Source organism: Syngnathus acus, chromosome 10 (genome assembly GCF_901709675.1).
Source record: "Syngnathus acus chromosome 10, fSynAcu1.2, whole genome shotgun sequence".
Classification (NCBI taxonomy): Eukaryota; Metazoa; Chordata; class Actinopteri; order Syngnathiformes; family Syngnathidae; genus Syngnathus; species Syngnathus acus.
The window spans coordinates 162,112-185,114 of NC_051095.1; the positions used below are offsets into that span (position 1 = coordinate 162,112).

At 55.3% G+C, this 23,003-nt stretch overlaps 3 protein-coding genes across 17 annotated transcripts in view; all 3 read right to left on the reverse strand.

Annotated features, from left to right (window-relative positions):
- The window catches only part of dennd4c (DENN/MADD domain containing 4C), a 28,397-nt gene extending 21,442 nt beyond the window's left edge, over window positions 1-6,955 (reverse strand). The window contains exons 1-2 of one of the 2 annotated variants that reach the window (XM_037261797.1): window positions 6,940-6,955; window positions 5,366-5,368 (exon numbers count right to left, since the gene is read on the reverse strand). The gene's annotated coding sequence lies outside the window, so the exon portion shown is untranslated. Of the gene's footprint in view, window positions 1-2,534; window positions 2,558-5,365; window positions 5,369-6,939 lie in introns of those variants that run through there. The other variant, XM_037261798.1, reaches the window with a different exon arrangement.
- rcor2 (REST corepressor 2) lies at window positions 400-7,290 on the reverse strand. Of its 5 annotated transcripts, none has more exons than XM_037261812.1 (14): window positions 7,163-7,290; window positions 4,787-4,935; window positions 4,458-4,514; window positions 4,009-4,089; window positions 3,883-3,935; window positions 3,568-3,729; window positions 3,363-3,487; window positions 3,218-3,284; window positions 2,922-3,161; window positions 2,770-2,847; window positions 2,635-2,692; window positions 2,147-2,214; window positions 1,934-2,083; window positions 400-1,828 (listed from the first exon to the last, which is right to left on the reverse strand). In XM_037261812.1, the coding sequence occupies exons 2-14, from the start codon at window positions 4,908-4,910 to the stop codon at window positions 1,508-1,510; spliced, it is 1,584 nt and encodes a 527-aa protein (XP_037117707.1). In that variant the 5' UTR covers window positions 4,911-4,935; window positions 7,163-7,290; the 3' UTR covers window positions 400-1,507. The 5 variants fall into 5 exon arrangements, with proteins under 5 accessions (XP_037117707.1, XP_037117706.1, XP_037117708.1 ...); XM_037261811.1 differs by lacking the exon at window positions 7,163-7,290 and adding an exon at window positions 6,172-6,645 and having other exon boundaries at window positions 4,787-4,938; XM_037261813.1 differs by lacking the exon at window positions 7,163-7,290 and adding an exon at window positions 6,177-6,644.
- A 1,558-nt stretch (window positions 7,291-8,848) lies between these two features.
- On the reverse strand, window positions 8,849-21,872 carry LOC119128610 (serine/threonine-protein phosphatase 2B catalytic subunit alpha isoform). Of its 10 annotated transcripts, none has more exons than XM_037261154.1 (15): window positions 16,427-16,844; window positions 16,125-16,325; window positions 14,444-14,568; window positions 14,229-14,340; window positions 14,005-14,150; window positions 13,724-13,863; window positions 13,522-13,599; window positions 13,352-13,446; window positions 13,153-13,278; window positions 12,999-13,070; window positions 12,641-12,667; window positions 12,073-12,157; window positions 11,711-11,808; window positions 10,616-10,645; window positions 8,849-9,074 (listed from the first exon to the last, which is right to left on the reverse strand). In XM_037261154.1, exons 1-15 carry the CDS (start codon window positions 16,695-16,697, stop codon window positions 8,881-8,883), a joined length of 1,800 nt encoding a protein of 599 aa, XP_037117049.1. In that variant the 5' UTR covers window positions 16,698-16,844; the 3' UTR covers window positions 8,849-8,880. The 10 variants fall into 10 exon arrangements, with proteins under 10 accessions (XP_037117049.1, XP_037117056.1, XP_037117050.1 ...); XM_037261158.1 differs by lacking the exon at window positions 16,427-16,844 and adding an exon at window positions 21,466-21,871 and having other exon boundaries at window positions 8,851-9,074; XM_037261163.1 differs by lacking the exon at window positions 16,427-16,844 and adding an exon at window positions 18,393-18,619 and having other exon boundaries at window positions 8,851-9,074.
- Window positions 21,873-23,003: the final 1,131 nt, after the last annotated feature.

Sequence of the window (23,003 nt, forward strand, 5' to 3'; positions counted from 1 at the left end):
CGAGAATGATCATTTATTCTGTTTGCGTGGAATTCATTCATAGTATCAAACGGAACCACTTAAAATCAAAGCATTAAAACAAAATACCATATCAATACAATAAATACAGACCATCCGTTGAGTGGCTTGGCCTGTTGTTATGGATACGTCAAGACATCGGCCATATTGAATGGGGCAGAGTGTCGTTAACTCGTATTCGAGAACCCTAATAAGGTTAAACTCGCTGTCCATAATGGTGTTTGGGGTGTATCCAAGCATCTAACTGATGAATGTCATTTCATTCATTTGGAATTGAAGAGCAAAGAATAAACGTTAGCTCATTGAAGCCACCAAAGTCGTCGCCCACTTTTGCACTGAAGTATCAACGCAACGAACAAATCAACAATTACTGCAGGAAACTCAACAGTAGTCGTTCCTTTATTGTAGAAAAACAAAAACAAATGGAAATATACAGTATGCACAAGCCAGGTTGTTGTTGTTGTTGTTTTTGCATGACTGTAAACTTGCTAAAGGAATGACAATGCAAGCCAGCTCCAGAGCCAAACACAAATCGAGTCAATGAAGTCATTAAACATGCTCCCAATCAAAAGACAACAGGTTAATCGCAATAGTTTGAACAAGTTTCCTGGATCAAACCATATTAGCAGCTGTCATGAGAAAGTCAGTCTTGTTTTTTTCTTCTTTCTCCTCATTTGTGCTTTTAAAGCGAGAACTGACTTTGGCCGGATAAGTTGTAGGGGACGAGGGAAGACGACTCCACCTAGTGCTTAGTCAACAATAAGAAACGACCTAAAGTCTTGTCTAGCTAAGAGCTCATCTTAAGTCTAGTTAAAACAAATGCAAACCTTCCCTCCAGGTCTTAGCATGGCTGCGAGAAGCGGGTCGCTCAACTTTTGCCTGAGCTCTTTAAAAGGGCTACCCGCTTTCTTCTCATTGACGATTCCAGTAGGAACACAAAAAGCTGTATAAACTGCGGAGCGAGCGTCCCGTCGTGTTTGGAGTTTAGAGCTGCTCGACGTTTGTGTGTGTGCGCGTGTGTGTGTGCGCGTGTGTGTGTGTGCGCGCGCGTGCGTGCGTGTGCGCGCTCTCTCTCTCTCTCTCTAGAGGTAGGCGTGACACTGCAGCTATCAAACAAAGACTGGGAGGCGCCCTCGTGTCCATTGACGGTTGCCCATTTCCAAAGTGGCAAACTTTCCATTCATGGGTATAACGAAGCAGGAATTTCCAAAAGCCAAGGTTGGCTCTCAACAAGGAACTTTGATTTTTGTTTCTCTCCCCATAACACTGAATCAACAAAATATTCACTGAGAAGGGAAATTTAAACGCACAAGAACACAACTAATGAGAAGGCATTCACTTGCGGTGTGTGAAAAGAAAAGCGGCGTGCTTGAATATGAAAGCTCTCCCATTCTCATCCCCGCCCATGGAAAGTTTCCAATTTGGATGATTTCCCGCTCCAGCGTTCAATTTGCCGCAACCTTAAGGAGCCGAGTGTGCGTTTCTTCTGTTAGTGCGAGTTGGCCCGCTCCACCTTGATCCCCAGCAGCGACGGCGGCAGGATCTGCATGGCGGCGGAGGGCGAGGAGCTTCCGGAGGAGCCTGTGGCGCCAGCTGGCCGAATGAGGGGTGGCGGCGGGTGGTTGTGAGGGGCCCGGTTCTGCAGCGGGCGGGTCTGCAGCGGCGGGGGTTGGCGCAGGAGGCTGGGCGGCGCCGAGGGCGGCGCCGGGCGCAGCAGCGGGGGAGGCTGGGACAGGGACGAGGGGGTTTGGCCCGAGCAGGGCGGCGAGGAGCCCTCGGCCGCCTCCGGAGGAGACTCCTCCATCTTGACCTTGCAAAGGACAGGGAATAGCCAGAGCCAGAGAACGGGGGTCACGTCTGAACGGCGCCCTGATTTGTTTTTCACTGGGAAATGTATTGGGGAAGCCTTGCTCACCTGGTCCTCGGCTCCCCGTTGCGCGGCGGCGGCGGCCGTCTCCACGCCGACCCTTCTCGGGTCCCGGGCCAGCGCCTGCTCGGCGACCCACTCCCTCAGCACCTCGTCCAGGTTGAACCTGCGGCGGTAGCTCACGAAGAAGGAGCTCACCTGCCGACAAGGGCGCCAAGGACGGTGAACGCTCGCATGGCGCACAGGACCGAGGCGGCTTACCTGAGCCGATGTCTTGTTTCCGATCACCTCGCCGATGGCGGTGAAGTCTTTGCCGTAACGGCGGATGGCTGCGTGAGGAAGCGCAAATTGAGTCAAGTGATGCTATTTACGGACAATAGCAACGTCCAGAGGAACACGGGCCAACAGTCGGCATTGACGCCAACTGATGGGGTTGGTTAACGTAGGAAAGCGATTATGACCGAGTCATCGCGGCACAACGTGCATTGGATGAAGACGAGTAATCAGATGACTTTTTCAAGTCACTACGTTGGTCAGAGGCCATCACTCACTCACTCACTCACTCACTCACTCACTCACTCACTCACTCACTCACTCACTCACTCACTCACTCACTCACTCACTCACTCACTCACTCACTCACTCACTCACTCACTCACTCACTCACTCACGCAGGCAGGCAGGCAGCCAGGCAGGCAGGCTGTGGACTTTGTTTGGAAACCTTTTTTGCCAGCGTTTGCATTCCTCACCTTGCACCGCCAGCAGCTGCTCCTCCGTAGTCCAGCGAGCGTTCATCTTGGGGGCGGGCTGCAGGAGGGAATGGTGACATCCTCAGCCCAAAATAAATCAAATAAATAAATAAATAAATAACAACCACACCATACCTCAGCGGGCCTGAACGCGTCGACACCCCCGCTCAGGCTCAGCTTCAGAGCGCCGTTGCTCTGTTTGATACTTTGGACCTGAAAGAGGAAGCGGAAAGCCCGTGGAAGACGCGACGAAAGCCGGCGCGAGGGAGGCGCGGCCGGTCCGTCACCTGTCGCTTGAGCGACACCAGCCGGGCGTCCAGCTGCCTGACGGTCAGCGGGCCCGAGTCGCGCGAGGCTGACAGCGAGGTGATGTCGGCCCGTTCCAGGTGCATGCCCTTTGGCGGGCGGCGACGCGCTCGCAGCGGGTGGTGGCGGTACTGCGCCCCAGCGTTCTCCTTCTTGGCGGGGCCCGGGCGGCCGGGAAGCGCCTTGTCCGAGACGGCGGCGCCCGCATTCTGTGCGGCCGCCTAGGCACGGACATCAATTAGCTCCGGTGGCCCGGCTCGCTTTCTCGGCCGCTCACCTCTTTCTTGGCATCCAGCTCAAAGTCGCAGTCGCTGCCGGGATCTCCTTCCTCCAGCTCGTCGTTGCTACGGCGCAAGACAAGTGGTTCGGGTTAAGACGCTTCTCGCTTGCTTGCTTGCTTGCTTGCTTTGGTCCATTCTCACCTGTCTTCTCTCTCCCTCTTGCTGACCAGCCTCCTGGCCTGCCGGTCCATGACGGAGGTTCTGCTCCGCGTCTTCTTCCAGCCGTAGTAGTACTTGACCAGACTGGAGATCAGCTTGTCGGGGAGCTCGAGGGGCAAAAGGTGGCGTTGATGCACGTGGCCAAGGGCGGGCACCCGGTGGTGGCGGCGGCGGTGCTGAGGCTCACCATCTGCTGGATGCGGTGGAAGCTCTTGCCGTGGAAGCCAAAGGCCTGCTCGAACAGCACTTTGTCCTCCACCGTCCACTCGTCCGGGAAGGGCGTGAAGTTGGCCAGGTCGGCCAGCGAGCGCTCCACGTCGTGCTTGTGCCACAGCAGCATGCCCAGGGCCTGCCGGCGGAAGGCGCAGATGCTCGAGCGGGTCGGCGCTTCAAAGCCGGCCGGCCAATGGGCCGGCCCGCTCGGCCAATGGGCCGGCCCGCTCGGCCAATGGGCCGGCCCGCTCGGCCAATGGGCCGGCCCGCTCGGCTGGCTTTACTCTACCTGTTCCATGTTGTAGCCGTGCTTCTCTTTGGCCATGGCGATGTACTCGTCCACTGCGCCGGCGACAGGACAATGAGATGCGGCGGGCGGATACTCACTGAGCGGGCCAGCGGAGGCGGCGCGTACACGTTGCGTCCGACAGCCGGGCGTCGGGACGCCACACCAGCATGCTCTTCTGCTCCTTCTCGTCGTCACGGGCCGGGCCGTCTGCAATCCGTCGCAAGAAAGGCCGTGAAAATCGGGCGCGCCGTCGCCCGGGCCTTTCGCGACGGCTCCCTCGCTTCCCTAACCCTGCACCCATCTAAGCGCCCGCGTTTTTCCCGCCAAAGCCATCGGCCCCATCTAGCGCCACAAAAAGTTGCCTCGTATAAAATCAAAAGAAGCAGACTAGAAAATAAGGGGGGAGGGCCGAAATCTCGACTTCCATAAACGAGCAGAAAAGGTAAAGTCGAGTCGAGAATGCGGACGGAACCAAGAGCGTACTTGTCACGGAACCCATCATTGTTGACACCCTTTGAAAGAAATGAAACAAACGCTGCTGTTCTGTTCCAGACTTTGGGATGTATTTTTGTCACCTGCTTTGAACTCTGGGATCGGGGCCTGGTAGTCTCCTCCCACGCGGATCATGCTGTCTGTGGAGCCATAAAGGAAGAGCTAAGAAAAATACGCGAGCACCGGGGTCGTCAGCGGATAAAGGGGAAGAGGACGAAAATGAAAAAGAATAAAATGCTCTTTTTAATCATGTGCTTAAAAAAAAGGCAAAATTGTGCTCAGGGCGGCTTCAAAAGTTGCGGAAACGTGACATTTCCCATCGGCCCATTACGGTCAAGTCCACTTGGATGTAAACAAGGTGCAAATTCAAGCAGGCGTGCGTGCGTGTGTGTGTGTATGCGTGTGCGTGGACCGTGAGCGTGCTCCTCGTCGCTGCTCTCCTCCTCGGAATGCGGTTGGCTGTTGCCGTTGGTTACCGTCTTGGCTCGGCTCCTGGACAACACGCCGGCCCCGGGGCGCTCCATCGCCGAGGGCATGCTGCCGCCGCCGCCGCCGCCGACCCTGGACACGTCAGACGTCTTTTGAGTCACTTTGCTCTGGCTTCCGAGTACAACGTTATTTCCTTCAAGGTTTGCTTCGAAAAGAATTGGAATGACTGCAGTAGCTACTCCGGCCACCCCCCACATTTCGGTATACATTATGTTTACAACATTGGCGCCGCTCAGCCGCTTTTTTGAGGCCATACTCAGTGTGGGAAGTTGGAGGATTGGCAAACGCAAAGGTCCCCATCCTTTTATTTGGACTCTCGCTCATCATATGTGACCTGGTCCTGCAAACGTGCCAATATGACCAAAAAGTCCAGCGGCCTTGTTATGCTCCTCCTCTTCAGTCACACGAGGACGCAAGTATCCATCCGAGCAACGGAAATTTCGGACAAGGCAAAAAGCATAAGAAAAAACACTTTAGTCGCTAACTGCCCTCAATTCGGTACCGCCTTGAAGAGTGTTTTAACAAACGAAGCGTAGGACAATGCGAGGCTCTCTGAGGGGCTCTTTGTGTCTCATAATGCAGCCCCCCCCCCCGTGCCCCCCTGTCCGACCTGCAACAGCTGTCATTACGATCCGAGGAAAGCTTCACAATCAACATTTGCGACGTTCTAGTCAATGCTTACGGCTTGACGAATCTGCAGAAAACTTGATTTGGTCTCAAAAGCGCAAAAGGCAAAGTTAGCCTCGATCACACTGATGGTAGCCTCGATCATCATCGAGCGACAAATCCTGATTGAAAAAAAACCACAACAAACAAAAAAAGAGAAGCAGATCTAGGCAGAGTTGCTGTCAAGGTTTGAGCTGATGTTTGAGACGCATTCGCGTTCAAATAAATTCTTTTCAAATAACGCCGCACGCAAAGAAAGCAAATGATGAGCATCTTCACCTTGCAATTCTCCTCTTTGTTTGCGGTGCATGTGACAATCACAACTCGGCCGGCCACTCGGCCAGTCGGCTTTTGTTTTCAACACGCCGGAGGTCGCTCCGGCCAGCGGCTGCGGCGGCCGACTCTCGTCATTTCAAAAGTGCCCCTCTTTTCTTTTCTTTTCTTTTCTTATTTCTTTCACTTTGGCGGTGTTCCGATGCCTCATCCGATTTGCTCGGAAAGTGGGGCCGCGCGCGAGTGCGCCAAGTATGCAAACATAGTTGGGATGCTAGCGTTAGCCACTTAGCTCATTCGGCACCACCGCGTTACATTAGTAACGTTTACTCACTCCGAGTTGCGAGTCATCATAACAGTCGGGTTGTACCTGCCTGTCTCGTTCCTCTGCCGAGCTCGAAACTTCGATGTGCCTTGGCCGTTCTCGAGGTGGCGTCGACAATCTCCCCTCAGTGTGGCAAGAGAAAGACAAATTTCCCACCCAAATGAGCCTCTAGTTCCACCAATTGATTGAGTAGAATGAAGTGAAGAGGCGGCGGTGGCGGTGGCGGCGGCGTGGAGCACAAATGGAAGCAGCCGGCGAGCCGAGCCGAGCCGCGCCGCGGAGCGCAGCTCACTCGCAATTGGGAAATGCTCATCCGCCGCCCGATGCCTCCCTTTCCCCTCCCGTGCTCCGGCTTCGCCGTTTGGACAAAGTGCACAAGTGGCCAATGGTCGCTCGCCCATCCGCCTTGAATGGCGTATGTGTTTACGTAGGTGGAAAGGCAGGAATTGGCGTCGCGGTCTGCTTCACCAACAAACAAAAGCATCAATCGGGGACTACTTGACGGTGAGCCCGCGGAGGGATGCGTCAAGTGTGCGTCTCTGTGCTGAGGCAGGCTGTCCAGACTTGCACTGATGTATGTGCGGTGGGACTATGGAAAGGGGGGGGGGGGTGTCACACACGCACACAACGGAGAGGCAGTGAAAAGAATAAACGGTTTCATGGCTCATTTCAATTTGTGGCTTCTTGCCGCCTAAACGTGTTCTCTCACTCTCACACTTGATGCTGGAACACGCACGTACACACAAACACACACGCGCGCATAGTCACGTGCAGAAGGATTCGCTCGCGCGCGCGCACGCACGCACACACACGCTCGCTCGCTCGCTCGCTCGATCTCGTTCTTACTCTCCGAGGCCTGTTCTTCCTCACACCCTCCCTCCCTATTTCTGCGGCCTCGTCACTCCCCAGCCAGGCCTGGCCTGGGCCAGGGCCAGGCCAGCCCCCCCCCCCCCCCCTGCATCCCTTTCACCTCCTGCTCTCGTGAGGCGTCCTCCTCCTCCTTCACCTCCTCCTTCTCCTCGAACATGGACTCACGTGCGACGGTTGAAGTCCCTTGGTTGCGGTGGACGTCAAGTGACTTTTGAGGACAAAAGGCCGGCCGGTCGTTCGCTTGCTTCACAGCGACTCGGTCTTGCCACGCGCAGGTTAACGCGGGTCGGAAATAAGATCGAACGTCTTTCTTGTCAGAGCGCCACCTCGCGGAGCCCGATCAAATAAGGCGAGCCCCATTGAGCGTTGGTTGATCCCATTGGAGTGTCATCGTCAAAACGGGAGTAAAAGAGTGAGTGGCTCTCGAGTTGAAATTCATGCACATTTTTTTTATTGAACAGTCATATAAAATACTCATGTTTCATTGTTGCGAGTGCATGCCTCATCTGCCAACAGTTTCAAAGTTAAATTACAAAAAGCAAGGCTTCATGTCGTGTAGTGAATTACTCGGGCACTTGAGCAGTTTCTTAAAAAAGATCAACACAGCTTTGTTTAAAGTATTGAGCAGTATCAAACCTGTAACTGATATACAAAGCAGAGTTCCAAATAAGAAGATTCAGAATCATTCGAAGGACCAAATTTCTGTGGCACATTTACAAAACAGAGTCAAAGTATTGTTTACAATTTGAAACTTGTCATATGACGCCTTGGGCTAATCATGCATTTTTGAGCTCCACATAGTAACCACACACGGCTCACAAGCATTGTCAAACATGCGGCGGAATTGGACTGTGCGCGCGCACGTTCAAGCGCTCAGGAGTTGCATGATGGCGGCGGCGGCGCAAAGCGCGTCGCGGCGGCGCTCGTCCCAAAGATGCTTCCAGTACAAGGTCACGAGAGAGAGAGAGCAATGCGGCTCAAAGATTGAAATTTGCCACGTTCTTCTTCGGTTCTTTTAGAAAACATGCATAGGCAGACACTTGATTCTTTTTTTTCTTTCTTTCTTTCTTTCTTTCTTTGTTTCCTTTACACGATAGAGGCTTTTCTATCCTCACTTTGTTCGTAATACTTAAAAAGAGAAAAGGAACATTCGTTCTCAGCAAGCCTTAATAAATCTAACCTTCCCTTCCAACAGAGACAAAGCAACAGCTTAGCATATGCAAATTCCAGTTACGAAACTCAAGAAAATAGGATGGACTTGTTTAGCCGTAATACAGAAGACCAAAAAAAAAAAAAAAATCAGGTCAAAGCACACACCAAAAAGAACCTGAGGTAAGCATCATATATGTACACGACCGTAAAACGTTCCATTATTTGGCATTTCCGTAACATTCCGTTTAAGACTGCCTCATTCATTTCAGAGTTAGTTTATAAGAGGAGCAAAACAAAAAAAAGAGGGAAAAAAACAATAAATAGTTTCTTACTTTGTACACCCTTACATCTTTAAAAACGCCATCTCGTCTTGTGTCCTTTTTAGTGCTGCGTTTGTTGTAAACGTACAATCGTGAGCAAGAAAGAAAAGGTGGAACGAACCATCGCCATGCAGCTCGTGGCCGGCCGGCCTGCCTGCCTGCCGGAGTATTAGGCGCATCCCGCTGCCGCCGGCAATCAGTGATCACATTTGACGAATAGTTCCAAGGCATTTCCAAAAACTGGCGAGTGACACGGCGGCAGCACCCACCTCCCTCCCCACCCGGTGTGAGCCACACACGCTCCCTCCCGCCGCTTCCCTCCCTCCCTCCCCGCCGCTTCCCTCCCTCCCTCCCTCCCTCCGCTCCCCTCCCTCCCTCCCTCCCTCCCTCCCTCCGCTCCCCTCCCTCCCTCTACTGGATGCCGCTGGCGCTTCCCTTGCCGTCCGTGCCGTTGGTCTCCGAGGACAGCGCCTTGTTAAGCGAGTTGAGGCTGGCGTCGGAGGGCAGCGCGTCCCGCCGCGGCGGCATCCTCTCGTTGATGCGGTCCAGGCCCTTGGCCTCCTCGAAGCTGGTGATCTTGTGCTGGGGCGAGAAGCCCTTGATTGCTGCCCGGAACGAGAAGATATTTCAATGAAAAAAAATCGATCAAATCAAAAAGCCCCGTCGGGTCGGTCGAGACCTCCTGAGAGAGAAAGCCAAAGAAAACGGCAACATTGGCTCAGAGTAGCGACGTCACCCCGTTGCACCAATTGCCCCCCCCCCCCTTTTTTTTTTGATGACGACGTTTGAGATGTCAGGGTACTCGGCCATGGCTCGCTTAGCGCTTGGCTCGTCTGCTCGGAGCGTGCAGCAATCGGGGTGTCGGAGAAGGGAGGGAGGGAGGAAAACCATCTCTTCCAAGGAGTGCAATTGCTCCCCAAAGATAGCTCCGTGGTTTGGGACGTAGCATCAAGCAGGAGTTGACTAGCGCGACCACGCCAATTTGCAATTTGTGTGGCTTTGGCTCACTCGCGAGCAACTAGACAGAGCGTACTGTATATCCCAACCTATTTGTCTCATTTCTAGCTTTTGCTTCCCGATGGTGAGACGGCCACCAAAGCGGTAGGTAGGTAGCTCTTGTTTGACTAATAACGAGCCAGTTTATCCTGGCAAGTGTCACAATCAAGTGGACGAGGTCGGGAGGGGCTGGCTTCCAAGCCTAATGGTCAAACGGCGGAGGCACCCAACAACACGGAGAGGACGCTCCCTCCCTCCGGCCGGCCGGCCGGCGGCTCGGGCTCTGAGCGCTTGCCCGTTGCTGCATGGCTCCGGTCAGACGCGGGTTCTCGGCACACGTCACGCCACGACACGCCACAGAGAAGAGGAAGCTGAGGAGGCCTCCTCGGCTGGAAGCAAGCCTAAATAGCAGCGTGGCCAGCTACTATTTAGTGCGTGCGCACTTGACGTCATTCTTGCCCGTGTGGCCAAGCGGGGTGGTGGTGGGGCGGAGGCGGGCTTGGTAGGAAAAGCGGCACCAGCATTTTGCCCAATGTGCTGGCGCTCACGCGGCTTTTCGTAAGGCTCGGGCGCTTTCAAACTGTTGGCAGGATGCCTGCCGCTTGCTTTTTTTTGGGGGAGGTCCAGATGTTGTCCACTGAGAGCCATAAAATGAAACAGTGAAGGCAGGCAGGTGGTCACTTCAATTTGTGTTTGAGAAACATCCTTCAGACAGTCAAATGAGTCTGATCTGATTTGTGATTTTCCACAAACAAATGACCACTCTCAGAAATGTGGCCAAAGCCGGGCCGCATTGAACCAAATGTGATCAAATCGACGCCGTCTTGCTCTGGATTCTTTCTGTTTTGTTTTTGGAGCTGGATCCTCTCACCGGCTTTGCTCGTTTTCCACCTCCCGCGCCACATACCGCCGGGTGGCCCTCAGTGGCACTTGGACACGCTGCTGGAGCGCCAATCAAAGGTGCTGCCGAGCGGTTCCCCTTTCAGATCCGCGTGGCCACGCAGGGCTTCGTACGTCCGTCCGCACGACTCTCACACAGCTACCAGGACGCCCCGAGCGTCGGCAGCGCCGCCGCCGAGAGAAAGCCCGCTCACCCTCGCTCGCTCGCTTGCGCGCGCTGTGCAGAGCAACACAGGAGCTGGTGATTTACCTTCGTCAGCCTCAATAGCTTCGATAGTAGCTGAAGAGAAGAAGAGGGGGGTTGCAAAACCAGTGAGAGAGGTGAGCAAAGAGGAGGTCACGTTGTCAAGGAGCACCGCCGACGCCGACCCACTGACCGAGCGAGCGACCGTGCTCGTTATCGACACATTTAAAAAAAATTCATCTCTCATGCTCAGTGAAAAAAAGCTCACACACACACACACACACACACACACACACACACACACACACACACACACACACACACACACACACACACACACACACACACACACACACACACACACACACACACACACACACACACACACACACACACACACACACACACACACACACACAACAACCCTGGGGACCAATAAAGTATCCATCCCTCCCTCCCTCCATCTACTTAAAACAAACTCAGGCAAAACGTTTCATACGGCCCTCAAAATCTTCCGGCAAACTTGGGCTGAGCATGTGAGATTTTGTTTTTTGCGAGTAAATGTTCTTTTTGGCCACACGACGGAGGGACTGGTGCAAAAGGTTTGAGAAGCCCCGCTCGAAACACCATTTGGGATGTTGTTTCTTACACGAGCGAGTCAGATCAGCGGGATCTCGGCTCGGATTTGCGGCCTCCCCTTTTATAGGCCGCCGCTTGTCCACTCCCGAGCATCGCTGCTGAGATCCAAACAACCTTTTTTTTTTTTTTTACTCAAAAACACGACTGCAAATTGCTGGAGCTGTTTGGAATTCAACATGAGGGTGAGCAGGACAACTAAAATCGCTCTCACAAAATGAGGCGGGTAGGGCGGTCACATGTGTGCGTTTTGCGGAATACAAATCTACCAGCGGCTTCTAGGGAGAGAGGAAAACAGAAAGAAGAGAAAGAAAGATGGGCCACATTTCAAAAGCAAGCAAGAGCAAGGCAGACTTTTTCTTCCCATCTGAGACGCAGACACGGCTGGGGCAGGAGCCCAGGGCGGCGCCCCCCGGTGGAGGGCGGGCGGGCGGTCAGGCATAAGTGCGAGTGAGACTTTCTCTTCCCAGCTCAGCCGCAGACACGGTTGGGGGGCGGAGGAGGGGTGGCGGGCGGGCATCTTACCGTTCTGCAGCTTCTCCTTGCCGCCGGACAGCACACCGCTGGGGAGCATGCCCGTCGGGGTGAGGCCCTTCAGCGTCAGCACGCTCTCGCTCTCCTCCCTGATGTGCAAACAAAGGTGCCGGCGTGACCGGCTGCTCCAAACAAAACTGGCATCGTCTTGCTGAACGCTACCGCCGAGTAATGTAGGATTTGTTTTCTTTTGGACCCAATACTGCCCGCCATCGCCTTTCGTTTTGACAACGCGCTCTCGTTGGAAATGCCGTCTGGTGTTTTTTAGCGTGCGGGCGGGCGGGCGGGGCACATTTGGGGCGGCGCGAAAGACGCGTCGGCTGTCCCAGCCCATCCCATCCACTAGTCGGTACCTGAGCACGGAGAAGACACGGGCCATCTTCCCAATGGCGCGGATCTTGTTGCGGATGACTTCCTTGCGCGCAGAAGCCGTGGCACCTGGGGGGGTTACAAACCATCACAAACCATCAGCCGCCGCTAGATTGAGCAGCAGGCGGGCGTGTCGCAGGCAGGCGGGCGGGCGTGTCGCAGGCACGCGCGCGTGCCGCCGCATCGCCATTAGCAATGCCCGACACGCTCGTCAAGCATCACGCGTACGGCGGCACCCCGACCTCCCGACTCGTCTCGGCAGCTTCGTATCAGAGAAAGAAAGGGAAACGAGCACGCGGTCGCCACGTCGGCGAGCCGCTACAGCGCCGGCTCACTAGCCACCGGCTCGCCACTCGTTTTTCAAACACATAGACTCGCTTTGCCATTCATTTGCGACCAGGGAAACGCATTTGAAAAGTCTACGCGCCGGGGCGCCGCACAGAAACCTTTGCTGACACGACGAGGAGCCTCGGTCGCAGGTCGGCGAGTACCTGGCAAAGCCGCTGCGCGAGCGCACACGCCGCCACCGCAGTGGCTGGAGTTTGTTTGTACCTGTTTTGGGGGCATATATTAGCTGTCCTTCTCATCAAAGACCCCCAGAAGAGGACAGAAGAAAAAGGGGATAGACAAGTCAGTGGATGGCTGCGGCATGAAAGCGGAGGCAGTGGAGGAAGAAGTGGGGTGGGGTGGGGGGGGGGGCGCAAAGAGAGCACCACAAGCGTAAAGAAAAAAACAAAGTCTGGAAAAGAAAGAAGACGAATTAGATGAAGTCAAAACAAAGAGGAAATGAAGATGTGAAGGAAACCTCGGGGTTGCGTGATGAAAAGCGTGAAGCTTTCGAGGAGCATGTCAAGAATGAGGAGAAAGAAACGCCCAGAGCACAATAAGAGCTCCATCCCGTTGGGCTTACCGTCCAGGTCCTCGTCAGTGGTCAGCTCGTCGTTGGAGCAGATGCTCAAGACGTTCACCAGCATCTCGGTCACTGCGGAAGGAGCAGAGGAAGAACTCCGGCAACCCGATCGAGGAAGCGCGAGCGAGCGGCTAGGAAAGCTGGCCCGACCGACCCTTTTCGCCGACAAAGGGCAGCGACCAGGTGAAGACATCCATGAAGTTGGGCAGCCAGTAGGGGTGGGGCGAGCAGTTGAACTGGCGGATGTTCATCACGTTGTTTTCGTACTTCAGCACGGCCGCTGCGCAAAACGCAAACCACGAAAAGGGGTCAAATGCAAACGAGCGGGCTCGGTCCTCCCGCTGTCGCCTCACCTTTGTTGTTGTAGACATCAAGGTAGTTGGGTGCAGAGAAGATGGTGATGAGGGACGGGAAGCCGGTGGTCTGACTCTTTCGGTACATGCGGTACCTGGCGAGCGCACGAGCAGCAAGGTGAGCGCGGCTGGCTCCATCCCCCCACTACCCCCCCTTCGTCGCAACTCACCCGGCATCCTGCGCTTCGTGGGCCCGGATGATGGATAATAAATTGTTGTGGTGGAGGAAGTCGCAAACAGCCGGGTAGCTGCAGCGGCCGGCACAAGGGAAAGGAGAAAAACGCCTTTGACCCAGGCTCGCTAATCGAGCTGAGGCCGCCAATTTTTGCGGTACGGTCAGCATCGAGCTCATCCCGGCCCGGCGCCACCCACCTGTAGAAGTAGGAGCAGCCCCGCACCGTGTTGTGCGTGAAATGCTCCTGGCTCTTCTCGTTGCCAAAGTCCTCCAGGGGGTCGGACCAGAGCAGGTCGCACATGGGGCCGTAGGCCGGAGGCTCTTTGAATCTGTCCAGCTGCAAAGAGCACATTGAAAGCACGTGAAAGGGCCCGAGCCAGACGTTTGTCCTCCATCGCTGGCCACTTGGCTTTGCTGCTCGTTTGCGGCGCAATTGCAACGACAACAACAAAACGCCCTGCCCACCGGGGCCACCTACTTTCCTGATGTCGTCCAGATTTGTGATCTCTGGAGAAAGTCCTCCGTGTACGCACAGGAACTGCTGGTTCATAAGCGCCGCCAGGGGAAGGCAGTCAAAGGCGTCCATGCAGGCGTCGTACACCCTCTCGGAATACTTGATTCGACCTGCCGCGCAGGCGAGCCGGGGAGGCGGGTCAAACCAGCAAGCATTGGCGGTGCCGGCGGCGGCGGCGGAGGACTTACATTCCTGCTTAAAGGTGAAATACTCGGTCAAATGCCGACATTCGTGGTTCCCGCGCAGCAAAAACAGGGTTTTGGGGTAGAGGAGCTTCAAGGCCCACAAGTAGAGCACGCACTGCCACCACAAGAGCGAGCGCTGCGGTCAAGACGCAAAGCCAGCCAGCCAGGTTCCGTCGCCTCTCGCACTCGGGCGGGCGGCCGGCCGGCCGGCCACTCACTTCGATACTGAAGTAGCCTCTGTCCACATAGTCGCCCAGGAAAAGGTAGCGCGTGGATGCCGGGGAGCCTCCCACTTCAAACAGCTTCATCAAGTCAAAGAACTGGCCGTGGATGTCGCCGCACACTACAAGCGGAAACAACATCCGTGTGATCTTCTTATCAGCTTTTTTCTAGACTGACACCACCCACCGAGTTTCAACCGCCGCCAATAGCAGGCGTCAACTCCAAATATTTGAAAAAGAAAAAAACACAGCCGGTCGACCGCCACCGCTCCATCTGGTTCACATGGTGGCGCCAGACTGCTGAGCGGGCGGGATCCGCACGAGGATGGAGCCGCCGCAATGAAACCTTTCAGCAATTCAGACAAAGCGCGAGAGGCCATCAATCTGAGAGGGGGGGGGGTGGGGGGGGGGGGCACACGCCGCCAGAAACAATGTGTCCGTCGCTCGGCTTCAGTCCACCTACCCGTACGCGCGAGAAGCACAAGAACAGGTGGGAGTAAATTAACCGCGGCGAGGAACCATTTGTTCTGACCGCAGCCCGCGAGCGAGCACCCTGAGAAGCGTTGCGGCTAGCGAGCGGGCGGGCGGGCGGGCGAGTGGGCGGCTGTTACACAATGAAGCTTCAGAACCCACACGGGGCGCTCCGAGCGGCAGAGGCCTGGCCCGTATCGGGCTCCGACCGAGGCGGGCGCGACGACGGCAACATCGGGTGCCCTGGCCAACTGCAATGCGTGCACTTCAGAGAGCAAAGGTGGACTGGAAACGACAAACAAACAATATTTTTCAAACAAGTGCCTCAGCGCCTGTTTTGTGCGTGTGAGAGCGAGAAGAGTGGAATTGTCATAGAAGTCGGTGCGTGCGCATCTGGCTTCATTTTTGCCTCCTCTGACGCAGGCACCTGAAAGGTTCGGCGTTGGGTGAATGGTTGGGTGGGTGAATGGTTGGGCAAACACAGCGAGCGAGATAGCCAAGCGGCCCAGAGTAAGCCAGGTGGTGGGCTGGGCCGGCGATTCAATCGCGCGAGTCAACGATGGCCCGTTGCCATAGATCCTGTGTCGGATTTGAAAGGCATCAAAGAAGCCTCATTGGCAAGTGTAATGGAGGGAGGGAGGGAGGGAGGAAGGAAGGAAGGAAGGAAGGAAGGAAGGAAGGAAGGAAGGAAGGAAGGAAGGAAGGAAGGAAGGAAGGGAGGAAGGAAGGGAGGAAGGGAGGGAGGAAGGAAGGGAGGAAGGAAGGGAGGAAGGAAGGAAGGAAGGAAGGAAGGAAGGAAGGAAGGAAGGAAGGAAGGAAGGAAGGAAGGAAGGAAGGAAGGAAGGAAGGAAGGAAGGAAGGAAGGAAGGAAGGAGCACTTGACCAGGAAGGAAGGAAGGAGCACTTGACCAGGAAAACAGGCAAGCAGCCAGTGATGGTCATTTTGCGGCTTGCCTCCCATTTTGGGACCCAAACTATGACGCCGACATTTGGAGCCGCACGCGTGTGCTGACGACGAGGCGGGACTCTTTTGCAAGTATTGAGCCGCTCGCTCCCCCCAAATCCAAAGCGGCCTTGGAAAGGGCGCTCGAGCCGCTCGGAAGGCGCAGGTGAGAGGAGCGGCGGGAAAAAAGTAAACTACGGACGCTCTCGGCTCGAGCGGAATGCGGACAACTTTGAATTGAAATCCAAGAAGGTGGCGGGCGACCTGTCACCGGGGCCTCGATGTCCAGCAGGTTCTTCTCGGCGCGCAGGATGGCGGCGCCCTCCCTGATGAGCCTTAGCGCCACCGCCTCCTCCACGCGTCCTTCCTTGGTCAGGTGGCCTTTCAGCACGTCCACTCTGGGCTTGCCCTCGCCGTCAAACACCTCTTTGGCCGTCAGTCGATGACTGGGCGGGAACGGAACGGCTGCGGAGATCAAGGCAAACTGGGTCAAAAAGGTGCCTCTTCATTTGGAAAGCTGCGCATGCATCCTGCTCAAGCTAGCGCGAGCCAGCGCGTACGCTAACCTCCATCCTCGCCGGAGGTGACGCCAGCGGTAAGCAGACCTGCACTCTGGCGCCCCTTGCCAAGCAGAGCCCTATTTGCCCTGACAGCGGCAGCCACGGAAACTTGATATTCTTCCCGGAGCAAAATGAATTCCTCCCTCCCTCCCTCCCTCCCTCGCCTGCAGCTAGGTAGGCAGGCAGGCAGGCAGGCCACTCTCACACGATTCCGTTTTGGCTCACGCGCTTCTGTCTCCAAATCACCAGTCTCGGCCGTTTCATCCTGCATTTGCATTCACCGTGTTCATCGAACCGTTTACTGCCGCGGACGAGTATGAACGTCATGGTCCGTTCTTCCAAATTCAACGGAGCCCTGTCCGTAGGACAGAGTGCTCCAGATGCTCCAAAAGGGCCAGCGATAAACAGACTGCCTCGACGTCACGCCAAAGTGTCAAGAAAATGCATCCGTCCGCTCCAAGCGTCTCAAACGAGCCGTCCGTCCCTTTGCGGATGGCGAGCCGTCCGTCCCTTTGCGGCAGCGGCTCAGAATTAACAACAGGCTGGCCTCTGCCTCCGGAGGTTCTTGACCCTCAACGTGCATGCCTTTTTCTGTGGAACAAATTCAAGAGCTCGGTGACCCCGAGTCAATGTCATCATCACTAGCGTCGGTGACTCATCTCATCAGAGCGTTCACGGGCTAAGCGTTGGTGACCATTAAAAGCTGCTGAGCTGAGCTGAAAGCCAATAAAGTGCGTTGCCAGGGAAACAGTCTTCATTTTTGACGCACCGCAGTCGAGCCAGGCCTAAAACACGGCAAACAAACGGGTGGACGTGGTGGCGGGGCCTCTTGTGCATCAGCGACACTCGGCCGGGGCCGTTTGCTCCACACATTCCAACGCATTGCAAGCCAGCGAGCGCGCACGCCGGCGCCATCAGTCAGAAATGCCCCCGATCGATGGGTGCGGCGAGCGACTGACCCAGGGAAGTCCCCGCAGCGGATTCCTGCTGCAGCGGTTTCCCGCTGCAGCGGATGGGCAGAGTGGCAGCGGATCAATGACACAGTTAGAGGGCCCCCCTCCCTGGGCTGGATCAATGAAACGACGACGGAACTCCCAAGATCTATCTCCCTGGTTTCAAACGCGCCGTCCATTTTTTGCCTCCATGGCAAGCGCGGGCAAAAAGAGACAAACATTGAGACCAGCGTGCGCCAAGGTGTTTTTAGCCAATGGACGGACGGTAGTCTCGTCCGGAAGGTCTGGGCGGGCGCCACCGAGTGTCAAAGCTCGCTGTCCATAGTCACACTTGGCTGTGTTTGTAAACAAAGCACAATTGCGCCATTGTGGTCTTCAACGTTGACGTGCAAACGGTCGCCCGACTCGCCAACCGTGACACGGCTCTCGGATCGGCAGCTTTGGAGCCTTTCTGAAGACGTTCCCGCTGCCGCCGCCGCCTCCACAATGCCGTGACACGGGATTAGCTTTCATTAGCAACGCAGCTGTAATCAGCTTTGGAGGGAGGAGGGAGGGAGCGCTGAGTGAAAAGCGGCTTGCTGGAATGCGCCCCCCTTCCGTCAAAGCCGACAAACGAGGCAGGGGTCCCGCACCCATCAAGTGATTCGGCCGAATGTTCAAGAGCACGTTTCAAACGAAATCCTTGGCAATGTAATGTGCATCGAGGGCAACCGGCCGGGGCTTCAAGTTGGCCAAGCTCAGCGAAAGACGACGGAAGATGACCCGCCGCCACCGCCGCCGCCGCCCAGAGGGCTTTGCTAACCAATTGGTGCACGCCGGAAGCCGCAGCCAGAGAAAAAGAGCACCCGAGTGGCACAGGTCCATTTGCGGGAGGGGACGCATGAGCGCAATATGGTGGCTTGTGAAGACAAAAAGCTGTCGCTCCATCTGTGCCATGCGACCGACCACAAACAATGGAAGGCCAAGAGAAACCAGGGAAGGATTTGTAGCCATGTTTGTACAAAACGTGGCTTTTGCACCTGCACGGTGGGGGGGGCACGCCAGTTGGCTGCCTGCCGCACACCTCTCTTGGCCAACAGGGTACACGGTGCGCTCGGATCCAATTTCTCCTCACAAAGCCTCCGGCGTCGGAAGGTTATGAGGTCAAAGCGCACGAGCACCTGCCAATGCGTGCCTGCGTGCGTGTCTAATTTCACCTGACGGCTTTCAAGCGTATGTATATGCTCCGACGGACGCCATGGCACCTCTGGAGGAAAGAAAGAAATAGCTAGCTAGCAGTCTCCAACCACCAGCCCCAAGAAGGGAAGGCTGTTTGATTGAAACGCTCAGTGCAGTTGACTTTGCTTTTTGGCACAGCCGCTGCGCTTTTTGACAGGTGGCGGGTGGACGGGACCGCCGCCTCCTGCCGCTCGCCACCGTGAGCAAAAGCCGGGGGCCTCATCCGCTCACTCCACCGCAACATCCTCGCTACTCCAGCGCGTGATGGATTTCAGCATAAGCATCAGCCATCCGTACGTAGTTCAGGCTGGTCTCAATTGGCTGCATTGGTGCTTCTTTGCTTCATGGCTGCCAGATAGCAAATATTCAAAAAGGGCTGGCAGGCAGGCAGGCAGGCAGGCAGGCAGGCAGGCAGGCTGGCTGGCTGGCTGGCTGGCAAAAAGTGCAACCTCATGGAAATGCCTCCAAAGCGCCATTAGCAGATTAAAAAAAAAAAAAAGCAAACCTGCGACGGAATGCGGCGGCACTACAGCCGGCCAGGACAAACGGCAAACACCGACACAAATCCCAGCAAAGGCTTCCTTGGTGACATTCCTCCACACCACTGCGCTCACCCAAGAGTGTGAACAGCAATTGCTCTCACATACAATCCAGGTGTAGGCCTGGCCCGCCCGGGGTAGGCTTGGCAGGCTTGGCCCTCTTCCATAGATTGCGGTCTCGGCCGCCTTATGACGAGAAGGTTCACGTCAGAGGGGCGCGCCTGCTTCCTCCTCCGTGTGCTTTGTTCCTATTACAGCCGTTGGAGCTCAGAAGATGAAGCTTTCTTCCTCCAGCCTCCAGAAGAAGAAACGCTGACACACTGACCCAATCCCATGACGGGAAAGGCTCAGCCCAATAGCGGGGTGACGGCCGGTCGCAGCCGCCGAGATAAAAGACGGCGAGGATGTTCCTCTGCTTTGTGCTGCAAGGAGCGCTTTCTCCTTCTTACCGGCAATTTCCGCGAGCCATCCGTGGCTTTTGGTTGGCCAAGCGGGCCTCCGTTCCACCGAGTCCATTCCTGACCACGTGGAAGCCAAAAAACAATAGAAATGGAAGGGGGGGGGGGGGGGGGGTCGGTCTCTCTCTGCGAGATGGCGCAGACAAGGTGACAATTTGCTCCCAATTTCAAAGTGGAACGTTTCATGGCAAACGCGTGGGCCAAGCGGTTGCGTTTCCTCTGACCGCCATTGAGAAATCTCCAGCCAGTCAACTAACAGGAAGGGAAAGGAGCAAGAAAGCAACGGGTGACGCACAGAGCCGCTTCTTGCGACAGTCTCGGTCAGCCAGAGAAACTGGCTTTGTCTCAAAGCGGCCTCTGGTCGCAACAAAGTCCGACTCGAACCGAGCCAGGAACATTTTCCTTTCTGTGTAGAGGAGAGAGAAGATGCCTCCCTCCAAGAGAGCTCGCTGATGTGGATTGGCGGAAGGCGGGAATGTCGGCCAGAGCAGTGTTTCCCATGCCGCTCCTGCCCGCCCGCCCGCCCGCCGCAGAAATTGGATTACGGGGTGCATTATGAACAGGATAACGGCCCGCTCAGCCACTTGCTAATCACACGCGGCTAATCTGAGAATCTCGACAGTTATGAGCATGCGGATCAGCCACCACCGATGGATAGCAATGACGCTCTGACAGCCGCGGTGCGTTTGAGGACCGCCGGAAACCCCGGTGTGCGGCTTGACGGGAGAACCTGGATGTACTGTCCATTGTACATAAAAAAAACAAAAACAAAAACAGATGAATCGTGGCTCTTTCACCACAATAACCACTCAGCAGGGGGCGGTACAACGTGACTTGGGTTGCAATTTTTAAGGAACTAGTCTAAGAGTCAGGTTGAGTCTTTTGCATTTGAATCATAATTTGTTTATTCTTTGCACTGTCTAAAAAACGTTTTGGAAATGGTCATTTTCATCTAGAGAGAGAGAGAGAGAGAGAGAGAGAGAGAGAATATTCCCAATGTAAAAGTTTTGTGCCTTGGATGAAAAAACACTGCATTCGCCTGCCTGTCTATTGCCGTTTGCATTGTTTCACGTTATTCTCTATGGCTGTCTACTTTGAGAAAAATTCAAATACAATTCTTCACTATGTTCTCAACTGCTAGTTGTTGCTGTCAAGCGAGCGGCACCCGTCCGTCCGTCCCTCCGTCCGTCCGTCCACACAAGGCCCTCTTGTATGACAGATTGGAGCAAAGTGTGGCACGTCACACTACGTGATGTCAGTTGCCAGCATGAGAGGAAAACGCGCATGCAACTGCCTGCGTTGCTTCTTTGCGCACACAAACCGATTGTGATCTTTATTGCGTTCTACTAGAATGCAAAAGTGGATTCCGAAACGCGGGCAGGAATACTGTAGGGGGGGGGGGGGGGGGGGGGAGAAAAGAAAAGAAAAGCAAGCGACCGGAGGGCGAGTAAGGAAAGCAAGCTCTATGGTCGGCGGTGCAAGCAAGCAAGCAAACAAGCACAAATGAGCTTGCAGCTCGCCCTTGCGATGCTTGTTCACAGTGGGTCATGCGCTGCCACGGTGTCCGGCCCAAAGGGCGAAACGGTACAAAATGTGGCTTGTCGGGAGCCCGGTTGGGTCTGGGTGAGCCTCACTTCCTCGTAGGGCGCCGCCGCTGTCGGCGAACACCCTTGTTGTTCCTCCTCCCCAGCTAGCCAGCCAGCCAGCCTGCCTGCCCAGCCAGCCAGCTAGCCTGCTAACCAAGCAACCCGCCCGCCAACTAACCAGCCCGTCAGCCAGCCAGCCAGCCAGCCATCTCGACCGTGAATCCGTCTCGCGGGTAGGGTGGGTTCGGGTGGGGGAGGAAAAATGTCAGCGCAAAATGGTCGTGTACTCACATTTCACCGCCCTGTCCGTCGTCGATAACTTGGGCTCGTCATTCGGCTTGCTTTCGGACATTTCCAGTGTGAACGAATATTGAGCTGGGGCAGAAGAAAATAGGCGAAAAACGCTTGGCTGGCCGCGTCGCTCTCGCCGGACAAGTCTCTTGCTGCTGCTGCCTGGCTCCAGCCGAGGAAGGAAAGACAGCGAAAGACGGGGGATCCCGTCAGCGGCCAAAAATACAGCGACGTTTGCAGGTTTTCGATTTCACTGCTCCGGCCGGCTGCGAGCTCGGATTTACTCTTACTCCGCGCACAGTCGCCCCAACGCAGCGCGGAGAGGGCAGAGAGCCAGAGCTAGAGCTAGAGCCAGAGCGAGAGCGAGAGCTAGAGCCAGAGCTAGAGCTAGGGCCAGAGCCAGAGCGCACGCAAGCAAACCTGCTGGTTCCTTGAGCCCGCCCAGCCGCAACACTCAACGTTCCTATTGGTCCGGCGCACACGCCTCCATCACCCTTTGACGCAAGAAAAGGCGAACGATACCTGATGATCCCCTGCGGGCAAATTCTGCATGCTTGCTTGCTTGCTTGCTTGCTTGAAAAGTCAAATAAGAATCTGTTATGTAAAGCCAACTATTGACCGTGCCCAACAACGGCGTATTACTTGAAGTTGGCTTTGTATTTTTTTAGGAGATATGGTGTATGAAAATTGGATTCATCAATGCCATCATTGATCGAGCTAAAGTGATCCCTCCCTGACCTTTGTTTATTCCATTTTTCACCCACTTTAATTGAAACGACACCACAAATCCTGTTTCAGCAGTAAAAAGACCATCTTTTGTCCATCCAACAGCTGTTCAAGGACGCGGGGGAGCGCCAGAGCCCATGCTGGCCGGCTGGCCGGCCGGCCGACCGCCATCGGGCAAAAGTCCGAGCGAGCGCACGCCGAGCTGCTCGCGGAAACTAACAGGGCTGGAGCTGGAGCTACACATTGACATATACACTATACATGCCACAGAACATCACAGTCCAGAGACGGCAGCAGACGTACAAGTCCAATGTGCCAAGTCGAAGACGCCGCGACAAAAAGTGCCATTCATTCGCTTTCAAATTTGAAACGTCTTTTTCTCCACTAGTCGGCTCATTGGCTGCCGTAGCGAGTGACGCGAGAGGCAACCGGCTCGATCCGCACTTGTGAAATCTCAAATTGATTCTCGTAACAGGACGTCGTTGCTTGGTCTTTCACCTGATGAGACGCTCTTGATATTTTCAAAAAAAAATTGTTTGTAATGTGCAAACGAGTCAGTTGTATGGTGACGGGTGCAAATAGGCTTTCAACGTGCACTTGGGCTCAGCTGGTCATTTGCTATGCGAGAGTTAGACAAAGGAGCCGAGTGGCCGGGCCGGGCCAGGCCAGGGCCGCCCCCGAAGCTTTGCTTGGAATTGATCTTGGAAAGGCGCCCGCTAATTCAATCTGCGTTGTTTATGTGCAGCCCGAGGAAATGAAGAGAGCAGAGCGCACGTTCCAGCCACTGGCTTTGATGAACTGCCGGCCGGAGG